The sequence below is a fragment of the Triplophysa dalaica genome, chromosome 4 (assembly GCF_015846415.1).
Source record: "Triplophysa dalaica isolate WHDGS20190420 chromosome 4, ASM1584641v1, whole genome shotgun sequence".
Taxonomy (NCBI): Eukaryota; Metazoa; Chordata; class Actinopteri; order Cypriniformes; family Nemacheilidae; genus Triplophysa; species Triplophysa dalaica.
The window spans coordinates 21,281,888-21,304,463 of record NC_079545.1 but is presented as its reverse complement, the minus strand read 5'-3'; the positions used below and the strand labels follow the sequence as shown (position 1 = coordinate 21,304,463).

Below are 22,576 nucleotides of genomic sequence, written 5' to 3'. Positions count from 1 at the left end.
GTCTGGGTTTTGCAGTGGTGTATCCGGAACTGTGGAAACACAATAGAAGTGCAGACGTGATGATGTGCTTTTGTGTGCCTAGGGATTTGATCTAATACTCTCACAATAAAGTCAGTAATCTGACCACCCATCCAACCAGCAAATTGTGCCTCTCCTGTTTTGAGAAACTCTGCTGTTTACCTGTAATCACATATTTCCATGTAAGAGTAACATTGGAAATATTAAACATTTTATTAAAAATCAATTAGTCTTATTAAATGTGCAATGATTACAAAAACACACATTTTACTCAGGTAACCTTACAGATTGTCTGACTGTTCTTACTATACAAATTTATACACCATATAAATTGAAATTAAGGTTAAAATGTACACTGTTAAAAACAATATAGACCACTTAGCAAGCTGTAGTCCAGAAGCACTTCCGGTTAATCATGGCAGGATGATTTCCAGAAATATTGTTTTTATTAGAAATAGTGTATGTAATCAATAAGTGTGGTGAAATATACAAATATTAAGTTAAAATAAAACCATGCAAATAAAACGCCATCAGGCTTAGGAATTTCCTCCCCCTCGATCATGACCCTTGAGGAGATTACGTCACTTTAACAACATTAGCAACTGCATTGGGTTCGGTGCAGCAAGTCCATTTACAGCACCACCGAGGTAAACAGTCCCATGTGAAAGCAGATTATTTTTCTGGCTTTATATTTAGGATAATCTTATTTGACGAAATGAAACGTTTATTAATATCGGCCATAAACAAAGCAGGGAGGGGGGCGGAGAAGTGCCGCAGTCAGAAAGGCCATCGTCCTCAGTCACGAAAAGAGGCACATTCGTCAGCCCTCGAATCAGTTTCATGAAATCTATAGAAATAGTTCATCGTTTATGTATAACAACAAGTTAAGAAATGAGTAAATAACTATAAAATAATATTATGTTAGACTATGCTCTTTTGTGTTGTCATTATGCGCGTTTGGGTAGGCACATTTGCGCGCAACGTATGTTTGCTTTTACCATCTCCGTGGATGGTGGGGGTGTCGAGTCTCTGGCACTGTTATTTTGGTTGTCGCGGACTGAAAAGTTTTTGAACACCTAGCATAATGCTACTTTAAATGTCAAAACGGCCAGTAGGAGGCAGCATTTTTTACTGAGTCAAAGTCATTGATTTAAAAAGAGAAGGGGGAGTCTGCAGACCTGGAGCATGCAGTTTTACGCCCCAAGCAGTTTTACGCCCCTTTTTTTGCTTATTTGTCCAGTGTTGCCAGGTACGCGGTTTTCCCGCACAATTGGGCAATTTTGAAAATGCAATTGCAGGAAAAATTATGGAGCCAAAATGTTTATTTATATTCTAAAGATAAATTTTAATTGATGAGTTTCTTAATGTATATTCACACTCCGAATGAATACCTGCCAACTCAAGGACCGGTGCTGCCAATATCACGTTTGATCAGCGCTATACGTATCCTAGAACAACTAAATCATTGACGTGCTTTAACAGATTTTACATTATGCAATAAATGTATCCATGATTATTTCTTAAGCAAGTTTCTGAATGTCTTACGAAGAGAAAACATGTTTCTCTTCCATTAACGTGCACGTGGGATATTTTTAAAGGGACACTCCACCCAAAAATGAAAATTCTGTTATGAAACTAATTGTTTCTAAACCTGTATAAATGCATTTGATCGGTTGAACACAACCATATTTGCTAGAATGTTAGCTGCTGGCATCATTGACTACCATAGTGTAACCCTTATTACGAGGTAGTAATAATGTACATAGGTTTAATAGTCTAAAGTAGTCATAGAAGTTATCATAAATACAATTTGGAACAGAATCAGAAGACGCTAAAGAGCCTGAGAATTGAATATCAATAAAACACATACCACACCAGAATGACAGTTAGGCAACCTGTATTAACTTCACAGGGTGGAACATACATACAAGGAAAAAACACATTTATGAAAAATAACAAACTAAAATAATAAAGTGCGCACGTAAACAAAACTCTCTCTTTTCAGTATCTTTGAGCTCAGTTTATCCTCGGTTCGACCTGCCTTAGTTGACAAGAGTTCAGTTTCACCGTTGGGGCCCTTTTTTTTAACTTGTGATAGTGTTTGTCCTACCACCAAGAAGATGAAGAAGATGATCCTGGCAATCCGTCTAAAGTCAGAGTTACAAACGCGGTTGGCTCGCCACCCAGCCACCCGGACTGGGAATCTATGACTCTCTGGGAGAACGTCTGGAACATGTGGATCTATATCACTCCGTAGAAAGGATCTCTGCACGATGTTTCCAACTCTTTACCAAAACCTGACCATTTTAACGGAATTCACTGCCTTTAGCTCCGTGACAACAGTGGATTCAGGCACAGCTTTGGTTTACACTCAAGCAGATAACGCAGGCTCCTATGCTCAAATGCAAGCGCCAAAAGAACGTGTAGTGACGCGAAACTAGAGGCGTAACTGTAAAGGGGGCTTAGCTGGCAGCTGATTGGTAAGATCAGTGCCTCATACAATTCACCCATTTGCTCACTTACAAGTCCATCAAAGATCCAAAATTAAAGTTAACCCTTTTGTGACTGAGTTAGACAGCTAAATCGGGTTTCTCATTATAGAACCTGGCTACACTAGCAAAAAAAAATGGTAGTCAAACGTGACCCAGAATTGTTTGCTTTCCTAAATATCCCCAAACTTATTTTGTGTTCAACAGAACTAAACAATATATACAATACATATGAAACCATTCAGATGAAAAATATGGCAATAGAAACGTCTTTAGGATGTTGTAAACTTTGATTTGACAGAGGGAAAAAATTGGGCTAGTTTTTATTCCTTTTCGGCGGGTTTTGAGGGGTTATTGGGCTGGAAATATTTCTTGGACCTGGCAACCCTGCCAGTGGGGGCAATGTACCTTAAAAACCACCAGACAGATCTTAGAACAGATAACTTCATCCTCCATCACGAGTTATGGTAAATATAAACGTTTTTGTTTTTAGGCAATCGTTCAACATGTATAGAAACGATTCATTGATATCGATATGAATTCATTTCAACATCTAAAAAGATATGTATGTGTAATTTATACACAAAGACAATACAATATAGTTATTGACCAGGTCGATGTTCTATCAGGATTAACCTTAGCTAACCACGTGCTTACTCGATATCTATTATTCATTTTCATTTTTTTATTATTATTATTTTCTCTATCCGGTGGCCTTTTCTGGTAAGATACTCTTCTGACCCTGTTTACTTGCATTGATACATAACGTTACTGCTGTAGGCTTATATGTAAAAAAAACATTTCAATTCTCATTATCTGCCCACGTGCTTAAGTTATTTATTATTTTAAGTTGTTAGTCATAGTGCAACTTCCTGCAAAATTGAGAGCCCCATATTCAGACCTAACAATTAATCACAGATGAAAAGATCAGTCAACATAATAATAAGCCTGCAAACAATTTTCTTAAATGTGTATTAAGAAAACACAAAGTCAATAATTGAGCACCACAAACATGATCAAACTCAAATTGAAAACGTTATTCCTATATGGAATAAAATAAATTATCATATTGTGTAATATAAATGTAGATATAAAATATTTTTTTGTTAAAATAGCTTTATGATCCTGACTAAATTTAATAACTTTTTATCTTATACATACATGATTAAATGTTTTGATTAACAATTCGAAATTCGTTCAACTCTCCCTACTGGAAAAATAAGGAACAACAGGGGCGTAAAACTGCCTGGGCGCAAAACTGCTTGGGGCGTAAAACTGCCTGCTCCAGGTCTGCAGACTCCCCATATAGTTTAAAAATCCAAACTGTCTACTTCAAGTTCGGACATCACGGTCAAAAACTGTTATGCTCCTCCCTTTACCACCATTCCACAGTATACAAAATTGGGATTTGGCAGCCATTTTTCCTAAAATAGAGAGAACGTTGTTGTTGAAATTTTAGCTTCTTGATGTCAGCTTTTATACTAGACATAAAAAAGACATTTCTCTCTGAGTGAGAAGTGTTGTGAATTGGTCGTTTTCACACAGAATGAATGTAGGAAACGGAATCATTCGCACATGTAAACCTAGGCTACTTCTAATTATGTGAATTAGTTTAAGACTTTTAAAGCATGTGTTACTGTATGCCTCGAAATGACACTGAAAAAATGCACTGCAAAAAATTTAGTCTTATATTTTGGTAAATCTAGGCTCACCCACATCATAATATCTCTCGGTCTCTCTCGCTCTCTCTCTCTCTCTCTCTCTCTCTCTCTCTCTCTCTCGCTATCGCTCTCGCTCTGGTACTGTGAACACATAGGCTACTGCAGCTAGACTTGCGTCGGACACTGGAGGACGGAGGGATACGTGCACCCTTCTCAGTACTCAGTACCCTATCGTGACGCGCAAAGCCTATTGCTTTAGGCTTCAAGTTAACACCAGTCATGCAGAGGAGAAGGAACACAATGGAGAACCCCTTACACTATTCATCTCAAAGCCAACCTCACGGATGGATTAAAGTCTCAGGTAGGACCGTCCCGTTAAAGCCAAAGTTCACTTACAACGCTTATTAATAGACAGCTGGGTGGGAAGAGCATGTTTTACTTAAGACAAAACATTTTATTATCATTTATTTATTATTGTTGTCTTTAAAAAGCTTTTAGAGCAATAATGAATGTCATATTTCATGAATAAGTGTCAGTTTCTTATGGCTGATGGAACACATTTTATGTTTATGTAATAAAAGAAAGGCAGGTAATTAAAATATGTACCACAGCTTATATTTTCAGTACTTTTGTGTTCTGTTTTGGAGAGATGGTGGGTCTCTGGATGATACTCACTGCCATAGCAACAAACAGTGATTTGTTATTGTTTTTTGAACAGACGTGTTAATTGAGACATGGCTTTACATGAGGCTTGTTGATGCTATTTGAGCTGATGTTCTGCCGATTTTAAACCAAAATTCTCTCCAACAAAATTTTGGGATATAAGCCACAGAAAACAGCTGTCTACCAAGTCTGAGATTCTTTCCATTTACTTATGTGTAATACAGTATTCATATAGACCTATCATGATTCTGCCTCATCATGTCATGTCTTTTTTGATCTTGTGCCAGAATCATGGCAGGATCCCTTGTTTAATGTGGAGAGAGGCATTTTGACCCTTTGGGAGCACCATATGCTCTCTTCGGTCTCCTCTTTGGCCCCGCCCCTCTCGTTTCCTCGTTAGCTTCCCTTCATTGTTTCATTACCTACACCTGTGCCTTGTTAATAATCCTTTGTTAGTCTCCCTATATTATGTGCTTGTGTTCTCTGTTCTGTGCTCATTCGTTTTGTATGCTGTCCGTGTTAGACTCGTGTTCCCCTTACCCTGCGGATTCCTTATTGGATTACCCTGCCATGTTCCTTGTCAAGATCATGTTTATTGTTTGATATTTAGTTTGATTCATCTACCTGACCTGTTTTTTCTCCCCTGTGAGACGTTTTTGTTTTACTAGTTTTGTATTTAGTATATGAATGTACCATGATACTGTATCTACTTGATCCTGATGTCAAAATGTTCCCTATTTAAGAATCAGTCTTCATTTGGAATGGAGGAAATAATGTGGTCATTATAAGTGAGTTATACATATTTGTGTTTTTGTCAATGATACTAGTCCAAAATGTGTTGAAGTAGTTAAGTGTTCCCAATAGGCCTCTTTTTTTTTACAAGAGTCGGAAACTACGTCATGGCATTTATGTGTTTTGTGCACTCAGACTGCTAATATTCTTGTTCAAGTGTTTTGAGTTTATACACCCTAGCTTGCATGTTATTCAAACGAGATCGCGTAACTGTATTATAAGAAATTACTTTCAAATACTTGTACACTGTTAACATAGAGTGTAAATCATTAATATTTGTAAGTAAAAAAGATACCATAAACTGCTATGGTAACGTTTCTTTTTTAGTGTAATTAAAACACAATTCTTTGTTCATTCATAATACCGAATGTAAAATGTTAAAACTTAAATTGTGAAAACGTAATAAATGTAGATCTTTAAAATTAACCAAGGTTAAGAATAAGTATTATATATATATATTATATATTATACACACACTAACTATTATTAATAAATTAGACCTTAATATTAAATACCATAAACAGCTGTATTGTCCTTCTCCAATCTTTTAATGGCTCGCTTTTAATCTGCACATAAGATTCTAATGTTCCTGAATAATCATGGTCTTCCGTTTATTTTAAAGGGGTCATATGACACGGCTAAAACAAATATTATAGTTTGTTTAAGATGTAATGCAGTGTCTATACACGATAAAGGTTAAAAAACGCTGTATTTTTTACATACTGTGCATGTTTGTATCTCCGCTTTGCCCCACCTCTCTGAGACTCTGAAAAGCGAGATGTGCTGTGATTGGCCAGTTAACCAGTGCGTAGTGATTGGTCGAATACTGCAAGCATGTGACGGAAAATTTAACACCTCTTACCATATTTGGAACATCAGGTTCCAAAGCAATTGTATGCACAATTAATATTGGTACATGGTTTACTCATGTTAAAAAAAGTGTGCCAAAAGTTCTGTTTTTCATGAGAGAGGTCAGGGCTGCTGTGATTGTTGAATAATATTTTTTTATGCTCACCATTACAACTATACAGCAGTACTGAATTTGCAAATATGCAAATATTAAATTGTGTAATCCACATATTTGTTGATTTTTTTTGCAGAATTTGATGGTAGTGAATTCATTTGGTAGACAATATTGTGCAGTAAAGTAGCCATACCTGTTTAACTGTTATTGTGTCCTTTATACTTTAGATGGACCAGAAGCAATCTTGCTTTTATATGTGTGAATATGTGACTTTCAGAACAAAATGAAAGAGTCTGAGGCACTGAATAACATCATGTTCTGGGGTTCATTATCTCCTTCCTTTGACTTATTCAAACAACTGGGCATAAGGGAATCTAGTTGTTGAGAATATGGCCAGTTGCAAGCCTTGTTTCAGTAGAATTGGATGAATTTTTCGTCCTTTTCTTATTTTACTCTGTGTTCAATCCACCACAACTGTTCAGGCTTTAAACATTAGTAATCCATCATTACCCATGCTCAGTCCTCTACAATAGATCTCATTTGATTTTCTAAACAGTACTGTGTGTAAGTGCGTGTATGTGTGTGCCAGGTTAGGATGTGTTTTATTTGTCTGAGATCTTGAGTGTAGTGATGTGTTTGTGCCTGACCGTGCATGCATTCTCCTGTAATTTCTTGGTTAATGTTTAGTGCCTGGGGACTCAGTCACTCACGGCCTCTCTTTAATACCCTGCTTATTGTTTTGTCCTCTGGAAAATGTCATTGGGTGTGAATGGAGCCCTTATGCCCCCCGGGCCCTTACAGGTACTTCCCCATAGCAGCCTTTCCCTTTCTCTTTAAACTAAATGACCCATCATGAATATCCCAATATTCCATTCTTCTTCACTCAGGTGAACATGCCTATGAATTTCTTCTTTCTTTTGGTTAAATGTAACTGCCACCAAAGATTAAAGAGAGTGGCTATAATTTCAAAGCAGAAAACCCCTTTCCTGATGTATATGGGGTAATTGTCACTTCTGAACAAATCCTCCTTTTGATGAATTTGATTTGTGCGATGCAAATTTGCCATATTGTAACAGTAATGTACAAAGATTTGATTCCTTACCAAAATAAGACGTTTTAAAGATGTGTACTGTATTTGAGTTCTGTTATACAGTGTAGCACACACAGAGATACAATCTTTCCATCCTCGAGTCGGTCTGGGATTACATGAATAAACAAAAAAAATTGATAGCCTAAAGCCATAAAAACTGTGGTAAAATCTATAAGATGCTTGGAACAACCTACTGTACCTGCAAAGCTGCCTTAAAAAAGTGCAAGTGTACCAAAAGGACAAAAGCTGTTTTTCAGAAACACAGAGGTACACCAAATATTTATTTAAGAGCCCTTAATTGATAACAAATTGTTTAGGCTTCATAAATCATGTTCAATTTACTGCATTTTTACTGAAATGATTCACAGCACTGTAGTTTCCAGGTAGATCTTTAAACAATGTGTTGGTAGGATTTACAAAATGTTATCTATTGATTTGTTGTTCATTGACGCAAATTTCCCCCTTTTTTTTCTGGGCCGTTGTCGTAGCTGATAGCCACCTCGTAAAATGTGTGCGTTTTTACACAATTTGCTTTTGTGCCTGTGATGTTGGGGTTTGGGGTGGACGGTGGAGTATAGGGGTGTCCACCTCGTAAAATATGTGCAAATTCCCTTGATATCAGGTTATAAATATGTATATACTGGGTTGGTAGGACATAATGTCTGTGGTTGGACATCTGTATTTATATTTCCTGCTGACAATAATAGTATAAATATCTTTGTATGAAAATGTATAATGAAGGTCCAGTATTTTAGCGGCATCTAGTCATGAGGTTGCGAATTGCAACAAACGGCACACTCCATCCCGCGGTTTCAAAGCACTACAGAGGCTGACACAGGAATAAGATGTTGTCACGTTTTCGCTTCTTTGCCGAAGGAGATAACGTATTTAAGAAATGCACTCTGTAGAGCAGTTTGTCCGTTTAGGGCTACTGTAGAAATAACATGATGAATTCCATGAAAGGGGACAATAGGTGTATGTAGATAGAACAATCTTAATCTAAGGTATAACATAATGCCTTATTATGTAAGGTTTTTATACACCTCTAAAGACATAGTTATGTGTATTATATTGCATTTTTGTTAATAGATCCTGAAAAAAATTACACACCAGACCTTCAAGGGTTTTTCTCCAAACTTCACTGTGTACGGTAAATGCATCCAAGAGGGTTCATTTTCTGGACACAATATCTTAAATTAAATCTGGGATTATCTTCAACACAGATTCTCATTCGGATCTCTAACTGTGACACCTGTCAAAGTTAATAAGTGAATTCAAGGTCTCTCAAAACATGAAAAGTCCCTGTCGAGTCATGTTAATTGAATTAGTCTGTTTCAAATATGTATATTGGATGTGTAGTTTCAGGATGACATATAATCAGATTTTCACTTACTGTATGTCATTCAGGAGATAACATAAACAATTTATAGTAGAGTCATGAGACATAAATGATTTATACTTATGTTGTTTACTAGTATTGAGAATGAGCTTTGTCATTCAAGGGCATAAATGTGTGCGTTTGGATGCAAAAGTGTGCATGTACCAGAAATATTATTGATCCACAATTCGTAGCTGTTGATCAAAGCTGTTGTCGAGACAAAGCGGGTGCACGTGATTAATGACCAGCCCAGATACCTGTCCCAGCAATATGCATGTGAACATTTACATGCACAGCGCTGTCAAAACAACATCATATTCACTCGTTGAATAATCAGTTTGTGAAATAAAGCGATATGTAAGCACTTCACAATGTATGATAATAGGCCTTCATCAAAGTGCAGGCCAATGGCTGCAAAAAACGATTTATTTTCAGCAGCCATTGGCAGGTTATTACTGTCAATGTTCTTCAGCAAAAACAACAACCCACTGAACATATAACAGGCCATTTAGTGACTATTCAAAAATCTTGTTTTCAAAATTAAACCGCAGAAGATGTAATTGGCCTTTTTGACATTTATCAACAGCTATAAAAATATAGTGCTATATTGCTTTTAGTGTTCATTTTTAAAAAGCTATGTGTACTGAATTCTCACTGGCACATGTTATTGTTGACTTGTTTTGATGTTCTTGTCGATGGCCTTCACATCCTAATCTAAATCTAATAACAGTAATCTCCATCATGGCTGTTCTGATGTGAATTCGCTTCATTACGTAACCTGGCAACAGAACTAATCTCATACTTAAAGTTTTAAGCCGACAAATCTTTAAAACTTTTCAGAATCTTTGAAAGCTTTCCCCAATGTTTAAGATATAAATTTTACTATAGAATAGCAAGAGGTGTCTCCCTGAGACATTTATCACATCTGACAGTGAAAGAGTAATATCCCTTCTGCCTTGATCTTAAGATAAAACCAGGTGATGGAAAGCAACACGCTCTCTCTCTCTTTGAATCAACATAGTTGTCAGAGAAGAAGACTTGATCAATGAAAAGCGTCACGGTTGTCACACGGGCTGGAAAGATAAAGTGGAGGCACACATTCCTGTGCTTGCATACGCACAGACTGTCAGAGCTGGTGTATATCTTAGATGACGTGGTCACGGCGAAAGGACAGCGGCTTAATTTAAATCTTGGATAATCAAAGTGAGAGAGTGAGAGAGAGAGATGAGCAACATAAAGAGCTGAAAATAAGGAAGTAGAGAGCGGTTGAATGCCATGAAAGTCATGAGAAATCGATCTTGTGTTGTTGTCGGAAATCTGTGAAATGGATAAGATAGAAGTGCATGTCTCCTCATCACAAGGACCACAGTTTCAGCAATAACATAAAGCCACTTAATATTTACTTGTGTATAAGAAGACATTTATTTTATATAGTACGTTTCCACAAACTCAAGATCGCTTTATAATAGGCACTTTCATGCAAAATACATTTTCAAACAAATATACAGGAAAAGATAAAAGATTAGTGATTTTACATTTAAAACGAGTAGGCAATGTTTTCAATTGTGTTTTGATGATGGATAGAGAAGAGTTACGGAGCGATATGGATAATTCCATAACCTGGCACTTAAAACAAAATGACCTTCCACCTGCACTACACAGTCTAAACTTGGGAATGCTAAGAATCTTCATATCAGATGATCGAAGAGATCGAGTTGGTATACATGGGTGAATTAGGTCTTTTATATAGTGGGTGCAAAACCAATCAAAGCCTTAAATGTCAACAGGAGAATTTTAAAATGAATGCGTGAGGAAACAGGTATCCAGTGGAGTGTTGCCCCTTCCATTACCTTGGGATGGTGTTTTTATCACATAGGTTTGAAAATGCATACCTTAGTCAGCTAGAACTGTTGTTGACCTCACTCCAGGTTAAGTACATTTCAGGACAATACAAACTCCAATTAAGGTTTCACTTGGCTTAAAAGCTTTTATCATATAGGCTACTTAATATGTAAATTGCTCTAGCAAATAAAACATATTTGATGTGAAAATGTGCTTTATCAGTTTAGAACATGTTATATACATTTACAATTAGTCATTCAGCAGACATTATATAGAGGTGACAAGGAAAAACATTTAAAAACGAACTCTTTCTGTGCCTCTTCTCAGTAACTTTTAAATGTGTTACGATCTGCACAGGGACTCTAGAGGTTGAGGATCGAATTGCAGCAAGTTTATTAAGGGTAATCCACAGACAGGCATCAAGCCCAAAACACAGGTAATCAGTCTACAGAGCTAACACAACCAAAGGGCAATCCAAACACGTAATCCAATAAACAGGCAAAAATCAAAAACATAGATGGATGGTCAAAACTAGAAACAAGGCAAACTAATAAACAAGGAGAACAAACCAGGGAACGCTCAGAATTGCAGTAGTAACACATACAAGTGTCACACACAGACGATTCGGACCCAAACGCAGATGAGTTTCAAAAAGGTCCAATAAAGAAACCAACAAGAGAAAACACAACAAATGGCAGAGCCGGCTCACAGAGTCCACTGGGAGGTGCGAAGTCGTTGTCAGAGGGGTGCGAAGTCGATCAAGGTGGGTACAGAGTCCGAGAGGAAAGGCAAGCTCGTAATCCAACAGGCGAGGGTCAGTTGAAACGCAAACAGAGTCCGAGGGGAAAAGCAAACTCGTTCAGGTGAGGGTCATGCCAGTGGTGAGAGTCCAAGCGGCTGAACAATCCAGGTGGCTCCAAAAGGGTAAAAATATCAGCTAGATTAACTAAGGTAATCAAAAGATGACAAGACTGATAAAGAATTGGCTACAGCGAAGTAATTAAACCAAAGCAACAGCAATGAAAGAAAGAACAAGAGAGGAATATAAAGAGGAGAAAATGTTGAAGGAAACAAAGAACCGGTGCGTAGGATCGAGGCGATCGGCTGATTGCCAAACAGCATCAGCTGAGCGTGCCGGAGAAACATAGAAACAGAAACAAAGGAAAAAATGAGAGAGGGCAAAGGAAGAACAAACCCGAGACCTGACAACAAGACTTTGCAATGACTGACTGAATGAATGAACCAGATAGAGGAGTAAAAGATAACTAGACACATGTAAGTGTTATACTGACTAATGAGTCCAAAGGTTTATGGGAAATGTAGTGTATTGTCACTCCGGGTGATGAGGGGAGTGGCCTCTAGTGGATTTGCAGGGCAATCAAACTGGTGATCGTGACAAAATGTGTATTACAGGTCATGCACCTTCATTGCCTGAGGATGGTGAGCTGTTCCAACAGCCCTCACAATGCCGTTAGTCGTTTTATTTGTTGCATTTTTCTACTTCATGTAAACACACCTATATGTTTTCTGCATTTAATGAGTTTGCACTTGTATTTTTTGAAAGCTGCTTTATGAACAGCTTCTTGTGAGGCATCAAACCCTGTTATGATGGTAATGCGAGTTAGAGATACAATGCTTTACAGCCCTAAAAACATAGAGATGAGGCTTACTGTTGAACTCCCTCTTCTGTGCTGTATGGTAAATAACTGGCCAGCTATATTGCCTAGTCTCGATTAGGGCCAGACCGTCAGACTGATATTGGAAGTTCTGGACTCAATAGCAGGTTTCATTCCGAAGTTTTTCCCATTTTGTGTGCCTTATACATCAGACGTTTAGCTAATGATCCAGACTGAGACACTATTGTCCCCAAGGAAATCAATCCTAGAGAAATCAATCCGTTTTCACTGTCATTCATCAGGCAGTTGCACACATTTGCATAAGGTGCATATTAAGCACGAATTGAATTTGTAATTTGGTGGTAATTTATAATAATATTCCTTTAAAAATATAGAGAAGCATGTTAAAACAGAGTTCAAATCATGCTTTGCCTTACATCTGAAGTCAACAGGTTTCTGTGTTGGTTAGGTTCGGGTTTTAGCATCTCATCTCTCTCCCTCTCTCTGTCTGCTCCAAATACATTTAGTCTACATCTCTTTCTTCTCTTTCTTCACATTTTCTTTGTACAGTATAGATCATTCCTTTCACCTCCCAGTCTCTGAGAATTAGAGATAGCCAATGACACTAGTAATTCACCTCCTTTTGTTTCTCTTTCTATCAACAAAGCGAGTTGTACAGAACAAACACTCACTCTCACAAGCATGGCAGCGGTATATCCTCACACATTCTCTCACGTACACATACACTGCTTACGCTCGGAAGGAGTAACTGGAAACAATGAACATACAGGAGAACATTCCCAGCGATTTTCTTTCAGGTAAACATCAGTAAGCTCTGCCTTGCGCTTATTTTCCTCCTTATAGTCGTCCTTGTTGTTGGTTTGCTGTTTCACCTCTCAGTTGGAGGTTTTTTATGGACTTTTCTGCAGACCTGCCTAATCTTTCCAGCCAGAGCAGGTGCGCGTGTATATTTCTGTTGTGAGATTGAAAGATGGACATATTTTCTACGCAGTGCTTTGCTACACATTCTCAACAGGTGTGTTTGTGTGTGATGTAAATGTATTCAACTATGATTCATGTTTTGCTTCATATTTAATAAGCATTGACATAGAATAAGCAGATGTTTGTTTCTAATTCACATGGAAAATGTAAATTCGCCTTATCTATGTGTGACAGCTTTGTTTATGTGTCTTTGTATTGTATTAAGGGTTAGGGTTAGGGTTACATTTTGAATATTAGAAATCAATAATTATTCATAATGGACATGGAACATTGTGACTGTTTGTGCACTTAAGGATTCACTATCCACACGTTGGGATCATTAGAGCTTGAAATACAGTAGAGCACATGAATACATGCAGACCTGAGCAGCTGGGTGCAGAACGAGAGAGAGAGAGAGAGAGAGAGAGAGATCAACCACCGTATTACTCTCTGACCTACTTAATATAATTTCATCTGAGGTTTTTATAAGGCTTCCATATCATACAATGATATAATTATTCAGGTTCTTTTTAAGCTTCATTGAAATAAATAAAAATATAATTGAGCTTTTTTTTCTTTTTTTTTAAGAGGCCCTAGCACGCGCCGTTTCTGACAATCTTATATTTATCTTGAGTACCTCTAGAGGAGTATTGCTAATGCATACTTTGTATCTTCGAAGAGTATTTAGTTTGATCACATTTATAAAAGATAGATACAGCTTTACGATTATTTCCAAAATCATACGATGCATCCTGTGGCCGTGCCGTGTGCTTTTCCAGGAGAATTGTCCAATAAGGGACTAAGACAAATAGTTACGAAGCAGTTTTATGTGTTCAAACAATTCATTCCTAAACTTGTATGATTGCTGGGGGACTATATCGAGAACTGAAATACTAAGTAATTCGCCTAACTCGTTTTATGACAAGTTGACCATGTTAAGCATGATAAGAATGCATGACACATCGTCGCAGCACCCTTTAAAGCAATTATATTGCGTCGAGTTCTCTCACATGATTTAACATGATTTAACATTCTATGCTTCTGTCTATCAGTCTACATATATTCATCATCTGTCTGTCCATCAGCAAATAAATGTATGAATAGCTTATAGTCATTTTTTGTAAGCATGTGTACTGTATATAATTCCAAATTTCAAGCAGTAATACATTATTTTGAGCTTTAAGTGATGCTCAATCCTCTGCACTGTTACTATATTACTTACTTTTCTTACTGGATCAGGAAACATTTGCAGGTCTCATTTTTATTATTCCTGACCTGACAGAGCATTGCAATGTCTATCCCCATTATATGTATTAGATCTAAATATGTTCTTCCAGAATCATAAACAACACGCTGCTTCACGGAATTCTGATTACTGTAAATCATACACATGTAAACATGGTATTTTAATGTTATCTCTTTACTAGATAGTGTACAGCCTGTTAAAGGTACAGTGTGTAGTATTTTGAAGTATTTATTTACCAAAATGTAATGTATAATACAAAACTATGTTGTGAGTGGTGAAGAAATACCTTACAATGAGCCATTTTATGTATATTCACCGCGGGCACACCCTAACATGTAATTTATCGAATTGCACAGTCATGTTTCTATAGTAACACTACACGGACAAACTGAGCGCGTTTCACCATGTTCTTCTTCTTCGGCTGTGTTTTGGAGGCAGCTTGCAAAGCCACTACATAGAAGGATTAGCAGAAGAAGAGCGAGAACACTAACAAAATTTACTTGTCGTGTTTTTTATTAGAAATAGAAACGGTTCTTTGTTGCAGTTAGAAGTGAAATTTGCACTAATGGCGGACAAGGACCACACATACGCTGCACACGAGCCGACACAGCGTCAATCTGTGTCGTCAAAAAATAGAAAATACGATGCAGCAAGGCCAAGTCGAGATAAAAAACCCGAATAAACATCTGCGTAGTTCTTTTCAAAAAGGAGGGCACTGAAGCAGAAAACGGGTTTGCTAAGCGACGCCGAAGTTGCCAGCTTTCTGCTGGACCAGTAAGTTTGCCTAATTTCCGCAATATAAGTGAACTGTTTGTTTGATAGCCTAAGCTAATAGATGAGCTGATCACCAAGTGAAGTAGTGTTGTTCCTTGCTAATTTTTAGCACTTTGAAATTGTAGCATCAGTCATTGTTGCATGGCCGTGTGCAAATCAAGTTAGAAATTATGTTTACAATCATACTTTGCATAAATCGGGTTTAAGTTATATTATAATACTGCTTAGCTCCCACATCCTCTCTTGTGTGGTCCTCACGGGCAACGTTAGCTCCTCTGCCACTCCTCGCCCTGCCTGCATCTCCAACACCCCTACCTCTCCGCCCTCTTCCTCTCCCTCTTACTACCTGTGTTAATTCCTCTGATTGACTCTGTGATGATGAGAAAAACGTCTGCTAAGACTTTCGCGGTTAGATTACACGCCTTTAGCATTAGCAAGCCGTTTCAATAGGCTGTAAATAATGAACCAAGTTACCGTGCCAAACAATGCTATGCAAAATAAGCGAATAAATCACTGACACAATTTTAATAAAGTAACAATAATATTCACTATAACGATTAGAGTAAATTGTATTTATTTTTCTTTGTAAATAAACCTCATCACTTGACTTGCAAAGGTTACTCTCTGCTGTCTCAGACGACGACATCTCTATCCTGTGTCCTTAGCTTCGGTCTGTTGTTCGCCTGTGAGACGTAGGTTGCAATTATCAACACCACCGATAATGGCCGCTATCATTTACGGAACCCTTTTGTCCTGTGACGGCAACCGTAGCTTCTCTAATGGGAGGAAGAGGGGGGTAGTGGAGCTGTAGGTTGCAATTTCCTACATCGCCAATAGTGGCCTCTCAAACTTACACACAGAACCTTTAACTGATTGTTTTATCTGCTGTTTGATGAGCACTGATTTCCAAGCTGCGCTTGACCTTTAGATCATGCATACTAAAAAGTGCCTTTAAGAAAGAGTTGACACGAGACACAATCAATTTTTAGTTTAATTATGAGAAAACAAATATGAAAACCTTGACATCCTTGTTTTTATCATCACATTTTTGTATGTGTTATCATTTCTCTTTGTTTTTCTGACAAAATTGCTGAATCAATTTTGCTTGCCTAATGTCTATTCAATACTGAACATCAATGTTGTGCTCATTTTTATCAAAATGCAGCTCTTGAATGTTTAATTTTCTTTTTTCCTTAGTTTATTTAGTAGGGCAACAGCTGTGCACTGCAGAGAGAGGGCATCAAATATATATTTTCAGTATGAAATATATATATATATGTGAAAGAGATGGCTGGCTGTAATCATGTTATACAGTATTCCACAGGGTAACTGCGGGGTTGAAGTCAGTAAGGACAAGAGACACACCTCTTTATCTCCTTCATTTCACTCTTCCAATAAATCTCCCTCTTTCTTTCTCTGTACGTGTGTTTATATTCTCTCCTCCTCTCCCCTCCCGTGTGTGCATGTTGTTGCACTGATATGGGCTTCATTTTGGCACTGGAATAAAGTAATCTCCTCCTTCATGTTACCACATCACGAACGAATTTGGCAGATTAAAAGAGCAAAGGCTATAATTCTAAAATTATTAATTTCTCGGAATGATAACGAAATAAATCATTTTATAAATCACAACAGTGGTCATTTTGAAGTGTAGAGTACCGCTGGCTTTATCTCTAACCTAACCCTAACCCTAATTTCCCCTAATTAGCGCGAAGCCCTAAAATACTAAAAAGCACGTAAAAGTAACAGGAAATAAGACCACATCAAGATATGGAATGAGACAGCAGGTCATCTGATACTCACCCTTTGCACTGTACTCTTAAATAATATAAAACAATATAATGGGGGAGAGGGGTAAGATGAGCCAGTGGGTAACTCTGTGACTTAACACTTTTGTTGTCATTTGTCATTTGATGTGAGAACTGGACAGCATAAATTGACTTTCAAAACATTTTTTGCTCAACAGCTGTAATGGCTGGTACATCAAAGCAAATGTATCCAGGTCTAAAAACATTTATGATGCATGTTGGTGATTTACTAACATATAATTCCATGCAAATAATTTTGCTAAATAGTAGCCTGAATTTGTAATACTGCTAGTTTCTTCCAATGTGGCATCTATGGCGCAAAGTAAGTCAAATGCTGTGGGTTAAATTGAGCTAGTGTCGATGATTCAAATTGAAGGGATAGTTCAGCCAAAAATTCAAATTTGCTGTTTTTTTACTCACCCTCAAGACATTTTTTCTTGAGTGGGACCACAAAGAAGATTGTTTGGTAAATCCACAGCCCTCTCTGCTTCATATAATGGGTGTCTATGGGGTCAACCTGTCTAAGAGTTCCTAAAGCACATAATTCCAAAAAGCGTCACCTGGCGACATGTTAATGTTTTGTGAAGTGACTCGCTCGATATTTTCATAAATTTGAACGTCATTTTTAATAATATTAGCCTAATAATAATATATAATATAATAATATAACATAAGATTGTAACGTAAAGTTTTATTTGGTTATTTTTTTGTTTAAGTTAGCTTAACTTTTTTTAGTATTTTTAAGGGAAGATAATGATTGAATTACTTTTTGAGAAGGTAAATCTTTAAAAACATGGTGATTATTCAAATTCAGTTGGATGCCTTGTATATCTCCATATGGTTCAGCTTACCCCCATGGGGAAAACTGAGCCACAGGAGCACTTTTTTATAAGACATATTTTTAAAACCTATTTGATCTTAGAATTTCGATTGATAGAAAACATCCTTAAATTAGATTAACCACTTTTATTGAACTTATGCCTCATTCATCTTGAGGACCACATAAGTAAAAAATGGCTCATTTTACCCCCCCTATAGTGGTATCTACAGTAACTCAAAGAAAAAAAAACTTGAGTATACTTGCATTATAAAAACTAGTTTACTGATCATATACTTCAAAGTGTACTTTCATACACTTACTATAGCAATGTGCTACAAGTAAGCCTATACCTGTTCAAGTTCACTTGCAGCATCCTTAAACGTCTACTTAAAGTTTACTACTGTTACACTATAGGTCTCTCTCCATGTCTTCATGTGAACTCGCTGTGAGGAAAACAGATTGGCCACTTCAAAACTACTTCTGTCTTTGAAGAGAAATCACAGCTTCTAACAATCTGTACCTGGCCATATGCTGCTCTTTTGCAAATGTGTGTACGCGTGTGTTTGTGTGCATGATGGTTGTTTTAAATTGACAAATCTCAGCTTCTACCTATGTATGCGACAACGGGGTATAAACCAAAAGGTACTTTAATTATAAATCCACAAACGAAAACCAAGAACCAGGAGAAAACACACGTTAACATAAAACAATAATCAACCTCAAACTGAGGAAAACAAAGAACTTAAATACAAGGGAATCACAATCAAGGAAAACAGAAACAGGTGAGGGACTAATCAACTAATAAAGAAATCAGACAGGGAAGGAGAAAACAAACCAAAACATTAAAAAATCATGACATTATGTGTGTGTATGGATTCAAGAAGGCGATTACATGTAATGCTCATTATCCAGCTGGCATCAACTGCACACAGTCAGAGCACACACACACTATACAGCATTCTGAAGGAGCACGGCAATTCTAATGCAGATGGATGATCATGTTAAATTAAAATATAAGTGGGCGGTTCCCGTACAGGGTTTAGACTAGTCCAGGACTAAAATAAATGTTAGAGCTGTCTAAACTGAATACAGCTTGCACTGACATATCTTAAAATTCATCAGTGTCATTGTTTTGTCACATCAAATACAAATAGACATCAGTAATGTTTTTTGTACAGCATGATTGTAAAAACTGCTTAAATGTCCTAATTTAACTAAGGCCTAGTCTTGGCATAACCAAATCTTTGTCCGGGAAGCCGCCCCAAGATCTTTTCTATTGCAAGATTACTGGATGTTGAATGAATACTCGCATACACAGAATTTCTTACAGGTTCAGCTAAGAAAATGAAGATATGGGTCTTGGAATTGTTTGTACAATGTAAAAGCATACTGATGGATACAGTTTTGCACAGTCATGTACAGTACAGTGACGCAAATGTGGGAATGCTCCCCCGTAAGAAAAATTTGCATATTTTAAAGATTTTTTTAAAGCTGCAATCTGGTGCGTTTTAAGAGCAGAATTATGTGACTCAATCTATAAAGAATACAATAGCTATAGTAGTAATTTAATCATTGGCTCCATAGATATAAATGGTGATAATATGGCACAACAAACAGTGAAATGGGAATTCACAAATAGAGCCATCAAAAAATGAAGCAAAATGTATCCGAATATGAGTAATTTTATGTCACGACATTAACATTTTTCATGATTGAAGCACGATTAGAGCGATGTGGAAAGGGTTAAACAAAGTGCTTTTGGTGCTGAATAAGGATATTAGAGGATATAGCGCAGAAAGATCATCATTATAAATGTCAAGGGTGGGCGTGATGCTAATAGCTCCGTTGTGTAGACACGCTGCTCATTTTAAACGACAGAAATTGTGTTTGTCAAATGTCCCTAATGGCGACTGCTTTTTTGGCTGGAAATAATATAGATGCTGAACATAATGTTCCTAACGTACAATGCTATCGGTTTGCTCTGTCGTACTCTAGAAAAATCATGTTTGTACTCGTGAATAATCGCAGTGAATACTGATACATTATTTAGATTTTACTTACCTCAAGCGATGCTGTATTCTATGGTTTGGCATTGTCTCTCAAATCCTGGCCAGTTCGTGTGTCTGTCTTTCAACCTCGAAAGCGGAAGCATAAGCGAGCATGCATTCTAGTACGTGTGTGTGCACTGAGGTAACAGAGAGGGCAGCGTGAATAGAAAAGGGTGGCCCTCCACTCATCAATGAATGTGAAACACTGTGGTGTTTGGGAAGTGGATGATTAGCAGATGCACTCTCCAAACCCTATCAACTGTGTGATTCTGGCCATCTGCTTCTTAAAGAAGCCAGAGGTGCCTCAGGGCTCAGTGCTTGGACTGTTGCTCTTTTCCAAATACATGACATCCCTAGGTTATGTCATTCAGAAACATGGCTTTTCCTATAACTGCTATACAGATGATATTCAACTCGACTTGTCATTTCAGCGTGACGATCCGACTGTTGCTGCACACATTTCAGCATGCCTGAGTGACATTTCACTCTGGATGAAGGACCATCACCTGCAGTTGAACCTTGCAAAAACAGAACTGCTTGTAATCCTGGCCGACCCAAAGACTCAACACAACCTCTCCATTCAACAAGGCTTATTCGAACATCACACCTTCCACAACGGCCAGAAACCTGGGAGTGGTAATCGATGATCAGCCAAACTTCACGGATCATGTCACCAGCACCACCCGGTCCTGTAGATTCATCCTAAACAACATTACGAAAATTTGACCTTTCTTGTCCAAGCATGCCACGCAAGCCCTAGTCCAGGATATTGTCCTGTCCATACTGGACTATTGCAATGCTCTACTAGCTGGACTTCCAGCTTGCACAGCCAAACCTCTACAGATGATCAGAATGCAGTGGCAAGAGTGGTCTTCAATGAACTTAAGAGAGCACATGCCACTCCTCTCTTCATTAAGTTACATTGGCTCCCTATTGTTGCTGACATCAAATTCTGATGAAAAATGGATCTGTTCTACATTTGTGGAATGATTTACTCGCTGCTACAAGATATGTAGCCATCTTTAAGAATCGACTGAAAACACATCTTTTTCCGTCAACACCTGACTGATTAATTCTGTCTCCTGTTTCTTTTCTACTCTTTACAAAAAATCCTTTGCTTTGTTTACTGTGGTGGGCAATATGAGACCAGTTTTTCCTGCACTTATGCTTTTTTTCTCCTTATGTTGTTCCAATTGGTTCTTTTGTTTACCTCATTTGAAAGTCGCTTTGGATAAAATTGTCTGCTAAATGACTAAATGTAAATGTTAAGACATGTACAAACATGAAGAACATAGAGAGTGATGTGGATTTTGAAGTGTTTCTTTCATTAGAGGAAACTCTCAAGGGGTCAGATCGAGGCATTTACCCAGAGGGAACATTTTGTTGTTCAGATATTATTCCTTTATTGAGCAGGAAACACAATGCAGGTTCCAGTTTTGTTTGAATTCTTTGAACATCTCCTTAACACCTTAAAGGGATAGATAGTTCATCCAAAAAAGAAATTCTGTCTTTCTTTACTCACCCTCGAGTTGTTCCAAATCTGTTTAAATGTATTTGTTCGGATGAACATAGTGAAAGATATTTGGAAGAATGATTTAAACCAAATAGGTATTGGGCACCATTGACTACCATAGTAGGAAAACTTTGATATTTTGAGAATGTAGGAAAGCAAACAGTTCTGGGGCACTTTTGACTATCTTTGTAAGGTCAGAGGTGACAAAGAACTGTTTGGTTACAAACATCCTCCCAAATATCTTTCTCTGTGTTCATCAGAGCAAAGACATTTATACAGATTTGGAACAACACAAGGGTGAGTAAATGGTGACAGAATTTTTTTTTGGGGGGGAACTGTTCCTACAATAGACGACACAAGACTGAGAGTATATACAGTAGTTATAAAGGTATTTTTGAGGTAATTTGACTGCATACTTTGTTATCCTGTCATATGTTACCTCTAAACACACTTCTAACAACATGACGGCCAAACGTCAACTTAAGTATTTCGCTGTGAAAGTCACCATAAGATCCAGAGATTTTCATCTGGATTGCGAATGAGAAGGGAGTCCAGCAGCTTTTTTCAATGTTCTTTAGTAAAATGAAGTTGTAAATACATCTGCACCTCATATGCGTCTCACAGCTAAAGCAACACAACAGGAACCATGCTGTTATTCACTTTAAACACAGCTTCTATATCAAACGCAAATTAAAATGACAAGTTTTCTTACTCTGTGAAATATTTGGAAATCTCGTTCCAAGAGCTTGCGGGCAGGGGGCTCATTACCATATAAATGTGTTCCGCCGCTCTTGTTTCATTTGGAAGATGTGTTTGCTACAGTTTCAGGAGCTGTTTGTCTTTGCAGAACTTGTGAGGTTTTGCTCGACCCTT

General features: G+C 37.4%; 1 protein-coding gene across 1 annotated transcript in view; it reads left to right on the top strand.

Annotated features, from left to right (window-relative positions):
- The first annotated feature begins 2,851 nt into the window (after positions 1 to 2,851).
- The window catches only part of LOC130419054 (disabled homolog 2-interacting protein-like), a 119,415-nt gene continuing 99,690 nt past the window's right edge, over positions 2,852 to 22,576 (top strand). Inside the window, exons 1-2 of the mRNA XM_056745447.1 lie at positions 2,852 to 2,974; positions 4,324 to 4,529. Coding sequence (XP_056601425.1) covers positions 4,448 to 4,529 — 82 coding nt within the window. The 5' untranslated portion in view covers positions 2,852 to 2,974; positions 4,324 to 4,447. The remainder of the gene's footprint in view (positions 2,975 to 4,323; positions 4,530 to 22,576) is intronic.